The 8,076-nt window shown below is 35.3% G+C and overlaps 2 protein-coding genes across 2 annotated transcripts; both read left to right on the plus strand.

The window, feature by feature from the left end:
* The first annotated feature begins 1,372 nt into the window (after positions 1–1,372).
* Positions 1,373–5,500, plus strand: LOC125222562 (cyprosin-like). The gene is made up of 14 exons (XM_048125244.1): positions 1,373–1,527; positions 2,234–2,594; positions 2,672–2,732; positions 2,867–2,961; positions 3,048–3,160; positions 3,238–3,406; positions 3,525–3,564; positions 3,665–3,729; positions 3,847–3,960; positions 4,073–4,137; positions 4,549–4,699; positions 4,779–4,898; positions 4,982–5,070; positions 5,154–5,500. The coding sequence occupies exons 2-14, from the start codon at positions 2,247–2,249 to the stop codon at positions 5,236–5,238; spliced, it is 1,515 nt and encodes a 504-aa protein (XP_047981201.1). The 5' UTR covers positions 1,373–1,527; positions 2,234–2,246; the 3' UTR covers positions 5,239–5,500.
* A 1,109-nt stretch (positions 5,501–6,609) lies between these two features.
* LOC125223789 lies at positions 6,610–7,684 on the plus strand. Its single transcript, XM_048127083.1, has 2 exons — positions 6,610–6,949; positions 7,033–7,684. The coding sequence occupies exons 1-2, from the start codon at positions 6,875–6,877 to the stop codon at positions 7,333–7,335; spliced, it is 378 nt and encodes a 125-aa protein (XP_047983040.1). The 5' UTR covers positions 6,610–6,874; the 3' UTR covers positions 7,336–7,684.
* The last annotated feature ends 392 nt before the right edge of the window (positions 7,685–8,076 follow it).

Raw genomic sequence — 8,076 nt, forward strand, 5'->3', positions numbered from 1 at the left:
GACCAGCCCGCATAACCCGATGACCCGAACGGGTTAGCCCGTGTACCCCGCTTCTGAATATGGGTGGCAATTTTTCGGTCCTAGCCCTATGATTTTACCGGATAATTCGGATCGACCTGTGGATTTCGGGCTAGATTGACATCCCTAGTAACTTATGCAACCACATCAATATTTTGATCACTAGAATTTTTTTGCGAAACATTTTATTCACAAAAATAATATATTGTGTACCTAATAATAATGATCTAAATGACAATAAATGTACCTAAATGATGTGACAAAACCAACCTCTTGCCCTAATAAATTTATGGTAATGTGTTAGGTTTCCAAATATATTCATTTTATAAACTAAAATGTAAGATTAGTTGGGTTTAACTCATACTTACACTCTTTAATAAAAAAAAAATATACTCCCTCTGTCTCATAAAAGATGTCACATTTATGGGAAGACACAAAATTTTGAAAGATTTTATTTCGAGTGTTAGGTGTAAAGAAAAAATATAATATTTATATTATTGTGAGAGATAATTTTTTCTAAAAATTGAAATGTAACATGTTTAGTGAGACAACTAAAAATGGAAATAAGATATTTTTTATAGAACGGAGGGAATATTTATATTTTCACTCTATTTTATGTCTATGAAAATTAAGTTTATTCCATTTTTAGATACTTCTAGTTCCTCCGCTTACAAGTGGAGTACTACAAAATAATGTGGGGGCAATCAATAACATCAAATTATTAAAATTCATGGATTTCCAAAATCGCATGGTAGCAACAGTATTGCCGTTTCTACTTATTATTCCGTCGGTTCTACAGCAGTGAAGCTATTTTGTCATTTTTAGTATGTTATATAATAGTAGAGTCATTTTTCGATTTAGTAAAAGTCAATACATTTATTCTCATTTACTTTATTCCTTTTATTTTATTTTCTCAATTTTTTTCATTTTTTATTTTATTATTTATTTATTTAATACTCCCCCTGTCCCATTAGAAATGAAACGTTTTCCTTTTCAGTCTGTCCTATTAAAAATGAAACATTTCTAAAAATGGAAGCAACACTCTCTCTATTTTTTCTTCTCGCTTACTTTACTCTCTCTTTATTAACTCACAAAACAAAACTACATAAAATCCCGTGCTGAAAAACAAATGTTGCATATTTAATGAAACGGAGGGAGTATAATTTTTTAAAATTATGTGTGTCTAAAAAAAATGACTCCATATCGTGGAAATGAAAGTAGTTGATTGTGCTATAACTATTCCAAGATAAACAATAAAATCGATACATTTGACACTGTCCTACTCCAGCCAATAAAATATAAACACGTGTAACAATGTAATCCGCGATTAAAACACTGAACAATTTCGAAGACAAAAAGTGGAATCTGCTTGGCCAGAAAATATCTACTCCATTAAAATAATCAGCTCACTCTCTCTCTTTCTCCATTACTTTTGGACTGCACAACCTTCTATAAAAATTGCAACAACTCTCATAACTACACCTGCTTTTGAAGCTCTGATTTGCCAAGGTTTGAATTCCAATCTTCATCATCTATTTCGTGAAAACTTCTTAATCATCTATTTTTGTTCTACCACAAATCTTAATAATATGTAGCCTTTACTTTTATTTTTTTTTCTGTTTGCTTTTACACTGGTTGAGCTCAAGGCCTACTTCTACTGATCATATTTGCTATACTAAAGCTGTGGTTTGAAGCTATGACTGTTGGGGATTGATTGTTGATTTAGCTCGTTTTAGGTCGATATCTGCTTTGACTTTCCTCAATCATCTACGATTTTCGAGATTTAGGTTTTAGTCGTTGTATTTTGCCCAAGGCTTGAACTCATCTTAGTCACGAGTGTTGATTAGAAATCATGTTGATAAGATATGCAGATAGCAGTTGATTTTGATTTTTGACTTTGTACAGATGTTACATAGTGAGAGGATTGTTAGGCTTTTTATTTATTCTTATGTTCATTCTCAGTTTTGTTATTAAGCTTGAGTTTCTAACTCTGAATGTTGAATCATGGATACCGTTTATGTGACTAATTTTCTCAATTGAATGCTTTGGACTGTGTATGATTGTTTTCTTGGCTGTGTATGATTGTTTTCTCCACATGACCTGATCCCTTTACAGGATTGTTTAGTGATTACAATTTATTGGAGTTATTACTTTGATATCTTATAGGTGATCGTGATGATCTCGTATCTTACTCTGTATATTTTTGCTCATACAGGCAATCTTGAAACATGAAGCTCGGCTATCTGCTAACTGTTTTCTGTCTGTGGGCTGTTGTATGCTCCATCCTTCCTTCTTCTGATGCTCTGAGAAGAATTAGCCTGAAAAGGAGGCCTTTGGACCTGGTTAGAATTAAGGCTGCTGCAGAAGCTAAATTAAAGGGAAAATTTGGGATAAATGTCAATGACAGACAAATCAAACTAAACAGTGGAGATGGAGATGCGGTGTATCTGAAGAATTACTTAGATGCTCAGTACTTCGGAGAGATTGGTATTGGCTCACCACCGCAGAATTTCACTGTTGTGTTTGACACTGGCAGTTCCAATCTATGGGTTCCATCTTCGAAATGTTATTTCTCTGTAAGTATATTGAAGGTTAAATGTACTTTTGAGCTGATTTACACTCACACTATTACTAAGACATACTATATGTGCAGATTGCTTGCTATTTCCATAGTAGATACAAATCAAGCAAGTCCAGTACATACACGGCAAATGGTATGTCACTTTTGGTTCTTTTTTCCCCATTTCATTTTTGCAAGCATTCTCTGCTTTGAAGTTCTTGATTAAACTAGTGTAGTCGTCAATGTTTTAGTTTGTTACTGATTTCTTTAAATGTTTCTGTGATCCAGGAAAATCATGCTCAATTTCATATGGCTCTGGGTCGATTGCTGGATTTTTTAGCCAAGACAATGTTGAAGTTGGTGATGTTGCCGTCAAGGATCAAGTTGGTTTCCTTTCTTCTTGTTTTGCCTTGTTTGACATTTTGTAAGTCATTAAATCGTGATCTAACTTCACGATATTCCTTTGCAGGTTTTCATCGAGGCTACAAAAGAAGGAAGTCTTACCTTTGTCGTGGCCAAATTTGATGGTATTCTTGGGCTTGGTTTCCAGGAAATTTCTGTTGGCGATGTAGTCCCAGTCTGGTATACGTCTTCTCTATTTCAAACTCTTCTGCTGTAGTATTGGTGGCAAACTAATTTGTTTTGTTGCACCTTAACAGGTACAACATGGTAAACCAAGGACTTGTTGAGGAGCAGGTATTTTCTTTCTGGCTTAGCAGTGACCCTGAAGCTGAAGTGGGAGGTGAGATAATCTTTGGTGGAGTTGATCCAAATCATTACAAAGGAAATCATAGTTACGTCCCTGTGACGAAAAAGGGGTACTGGCAGGTACAGTATATGATAAGCTTCAGTTTTTACTAAAACTGTGGTAGCATCCGTGATTCTCAGTGTAGACAATTGAATTGATTTTCTCTTCACCTGCTTGTTCAAATCTTTCCTTTTGCAGATTGAAGTGGGTGACTTCCTTGTTGGCAACCAGTCAACTGGTAAGTTCTGCAACACTGCTGAACTAGTGCAGAAGTTTATTACATAAGAGATTGTATTTCAGATCATTAAATCATGGACACTCTTGTGAAATGGCACCAGGTTTATGTGATGGTGGTTGTGCTGCTATTGTGGACTCTGGGACATCCTTGTGTACTGGTCCAACTGTAAGTGTTTTTCATCACTATATCGAAGAGATAGGTGGAATTTGATTTAGCTTTCTGCTGTATTATGTTCTTTGGATGGCCTTTTAAGAATCTGTTGTGGATGTCCTACAATTGCAGGCTGTTATAACTCAAATCAACCATGCAATTGGTGCAGAAGGAGTTGCGAGCGCTGAATGTAAAACACTTGTTTCTCAATATGGAGACATGATATGGGAACTCCTAGTCTCTGGAGTACGTCTTCCTTTGTTTCCTTTCTTCTCTATGGCTCTCTCAAACTCGCATCCTTACTGCCTATATACAGTGTTTTTGCCTGGAAACTAAAAAAGTTAGTGTACCTCTGCAGGTGCAACCTGATGCAATTTGTTCCCAGATTGGTCTGTGCTTTTCCAATGGAGCTCAGTCTGTGAGGTTTGTTTACCTTAACTTCTTGGTCCAACTATTGATTTGAGCGTTCATCCTAGCTATATGATGCACTTACAGAACTGATGTACATATCTGGAAGCATACTTTGCATGGATCTTGTCAATACTCCTCTGTCAAAGCTTGATCTTAATGATATTGAACTAATCTCCCAATTTCTTTGATAGTCTTTTTCACAAGTGTTTCTAAGTTTAGAGCATTGGTTCTCCCAATTAAGGTTTATATTGCAATATACTATGTTATGTGTATCACTGTATCTACAATGAGATTTACTTGATCTGGTTGGTCAACGACTTGAAGCCTTGAAGAATGTTGATTGTGTATCTTATACAAAAGCTGCATGAGTCATTTGGAGGATGAAAACAATTTTGACACATCTAACCAACTGACTGTTTGCAGCTCGAATATTGAAATGGTGGTTGGAAAGGAGAGCACTGAATCAGTTGGTGAGGATGCCCTGTGCACTGCTTGTGAGATGGCTGTAGTTTGGATGAAAAACCAGCTAAAAAACGAAGGTGTAAAGGATAAAGTGATTGAATATGTGAATCAGGTAATAATCTAAAATGGACTTTTATTTCTCATCCTGGGCGTGAGCTATATTCGTAAACACCGTCTTCTCCATTCGGCAGCTCTGCGATAGTATACCAAGTCCAGGAGGTCAATCCGTAATCGACTGCAATAACTTAAAAAACATGCCTAGCGTCACCTTCAGCATTGGTGGAAAGCCTTATGTTCTTACTCCTGAACAGGTTTGCACATTTGAATAATGCATACTGCATTTTCCTTGAAAACCACTCTTACAAACTAAAGAATGGTGGATTTGTGTTTGCAGTATATACTGAAGGTTGAGGAAGGCCCTACGGCTATTTGCATGAGCGGATTCATGGCTTTGGATGTCCCACCTCCTCAAGGACCTCTTTGGTACGTGCAACATTATATACTTGAATGAGAAAAAAATGCTCAACTCGGATGCTAAATCACTAGAGATGTACATGACAATGCAGGATTCTCGGGGATGTGTTCATGCGCCCATATCACACTGTGTTCGACTACGGAAATCTGCAAGTGGGTTTTGCTGAATCTGCTTGAAGGATGGGTGGGTAGAATAAACATGGCCAGTAGTCTTGACTCGTGAAATGTTTTTAAGAAGAAAAGGGGTAATGTAATGGCTGTGGCAGTTAATATGTAAGAATATGATGGTAGTAGGTTATTTATTGTCTTTGTGACTACGTACTGAAGACTATTACTACTATGTTGTGTACCGTTTCAATCCTGCTGAGTTTTAACAGTCAGGTTTATTGACTTTCCTCTTTCATGTGGGAATAGTCACGGTAAAGAAAAATGCTCCTCATTTCTCGACCCTGCCAATTTATAGATGGAATACCCCCTTCAATTATGGGTCCGGTGGTCGATGCTGTTTCGAAAAACTAGTGTACTACCAAATTCGGAAGAATTCATTTTAGCCTATTACCGCCTTGAACAGTGTGGGCCGATCATTAATTCTATGGCTGCAAAAAATTAATTCTTATACACTGAACACCCATATGTATAGAAGTTAGGGGTGACAAATCATACGTATTGTGTCGTTATCATTTTTACACGATAACAACAAATACGAACACGACCTGTTAAGAAAACTCCAAACACGAACACGAACACTATCTTTTTCTCACCCACTTTTCCTAACATTTCTTAAAACTCGTGCCGCCATAGAATGAGACTCCTAATGACGGACGAAGGAAGTACTAGTTTATATCACTAACTAGATATTCATGAACAAATCAATTTGGGGTTATGATCTGAAAATTGAAGATTTTGAATTTAATCAGTTGCACAAATGTAATAAACTCCCATGCAACTACTACATTTTATCAAAGATTAAAAACTTGAATGGGTTTCATTAGTTGTAATGTTTGAAACCGACCATCACACGACATTACTAATTTAACATAAATTTCATACTCAAATACAATATAAAATAATACAGGTTGGAGATAGAGATGCTACTATGAAATTAATACGGAGTACAAAATACAGGATAAAATAATAATATAAATAATAAACATATGAATGGAAGTAAATAAGAAAGGGTAATTTCTTTTCATTTTTAGTTCTCTATTTCATTTTTATCTTTATTTTATTGTACTCTTATTCTATTTCATCATTTTACTAGTATAAACTTAATATGTTAAACTTATGAATATGTAATGTAATTTCTTTTATTTTATTTTCTCTTCTTCACTAAAATTATTAAATTTCACTATGAAAAAGAAACGCTTGATGAGATGGGAGGAGTATTATTTAACCATATGTTCTATACTCCAATTTATTAATTGTTTTAAAATTCACTTTTTCATTAAAACAAATCTGAATTAAAATGGCTCAAAATCGTCATAAAATTTCGAACCAATTTGTCTCAAGCACAGAGACGACTGCAGCAGCGCCACTCTTAAGTTAAAAGATCAGCTTGTAAATGAGAATTTTGGATTTGGAGTGAGCAGAACGACTGGCCAATATAAGGTGATTAGGATTTTATTTGAAAAACCACTATGTGTGGAGTTAGAAAAACCACTACATGAGAACACACATGAGTGCCAAGTATACACTATTGGAACCGGAATGTGGAGAAAAATTCCCCTTGGTAGCCTGCACTCTTATCTTGACGTGCTTGGAGGGTTCCTTTTTAATGGAAATCTTCATTGGAGGGTAATTGATAAAATCGGAGATGACTTGGTTGAATGGATTTCTTGCTTTGATCTTGAAACAGAACTTTTTAGCACCTTTGCTACACCCTTTCATGGTATACGCCGCTACTTTATTAAGACACCATGTGTTTTGAGGGATTGCCTCTGTTTGTGCTATAAAACTACTACAAATGTTCAGGAGCTTGAAATTTGGTCGATGAAGGAATATGGGAATGAAAAATCTTGGACAAAGGAAGTTTTTACAGGCGAAGCTTTCGGAGGACATTTTGTACTTCATGCTTCCCCGTTCAAAGTTTTCGAGAATGGTGACATCTTGCTGAAATGTGATGGGGACAAACTATACTACTACTCCAACAAGACTAAAACTTACCATGACTTCTTTATTCGAGAAGATTGTGATGAGTATATATCTACGACCATGTATACCCCAAGCTTTCTCACTCCGAAGAATTTTGTGATGGAGAATGTGAGCTCATTTTGAGCTGTGACTGCCATTTGATGTTTGCTGATGAAATACATGAATTGTGACTGCCATTTGATGTTTGCTGATGAAATACATGAATGGTGAGAGACAAACCTCTTGTTGGATATGCATTGGAATTGGTGCAACTCTTTTGCTAAGATAACATTAGTTTTATTTGTGATATGGAGTAGCTTTCTTGCCTTATTAGTTTTACTACTGATTAACATTTATCACCCCTTTTTGGTCTTGTAAATCATAATTAATCGATCACTTAAATAACATCTTTAGGCCATTTGGTATATTGGAAATATGATACTTATCTTCTTTGTAGTACATTTTTTCATATGAATCATTATTTTATTTCAAATCATCATTCCTATGTATGTGAGAGTAGATAGTTATTCCTTCCATCTACCACAATGTTACCAAAAAGCGTGCCTGGATCGTGTTACATACAAGGCTCTACCGAAATCTCCCTTGAGTCATTGACTGGATGTGTAACACCCCGACTTTTCTTATCTTTTTAGTTGAACTCGAAAGGACGTCGAATGGGTAGCCGAAATTTTTATTTAATCTTCATTTCTTTTCACCGACTAAAAGAGTATTGAACGTTTAAGATCGATAAAGATGAATCATAATATATATATAGTTTTGGGCATAACACCGAAGTCTTGATTGTCAAATTTTGTAAAAGAAATTTAAATATAAGAAATAAAGCATAATAGAAATAAAAGTATTTATTATTTCTAAAAGCCATTG

Source organism: Salvia hispanica, chromosome 4 (genome assembly GCF_023119035.1).
Source record: "Salvia hispanica cultivar TCC Black 2014 chromosome 4, UniMelb_Shisp_WGS_1.0, whole genome shotgun sequence".
Lineage (NCBI taxonomy): Eukaryota > Viridiplantae > Streptophyta > Magnoliopsida > Lamiales > Lamiaceae > Salvia > Salvia hispanica.

Coding starts and splice junctions, on each gene's coding strand:
- LOC125222562 (XM_048125244.1), top strand. CDS start 2,247: ATGAAGCTCGGCTATCTGCTAACTGTTTTCTGTCTGTGGGCTGTTGTA. Junction 4,700..4,778: donor TGATTGAATATGTGAATCAG/GTAATAATCTAA, acceptor TCCATTCGGCAG/CTCTGCGATAGTATACCAAG. Junction 4,899..4,981: donor ATGTTCTTACTCCTGAACAG/GTTTGCACATTT, acceptor TTGTGTTTGCAG/TATATACTGAAGGTTGAGGA.
- LOC125223789 (XM_048127083.1), top strand. CDS start 6,875: ATGACTTGGTTGAATGGATTTCTTGCTTTGATCTTGAAACAGAACTTT. Junction 6,950..7,032: donor CTTTGCTACACCCTTTCATG/GTATACGCCGCT, acceptor ACAAATGTTCAG/GAGCTTGAAATTTGGTCGAT.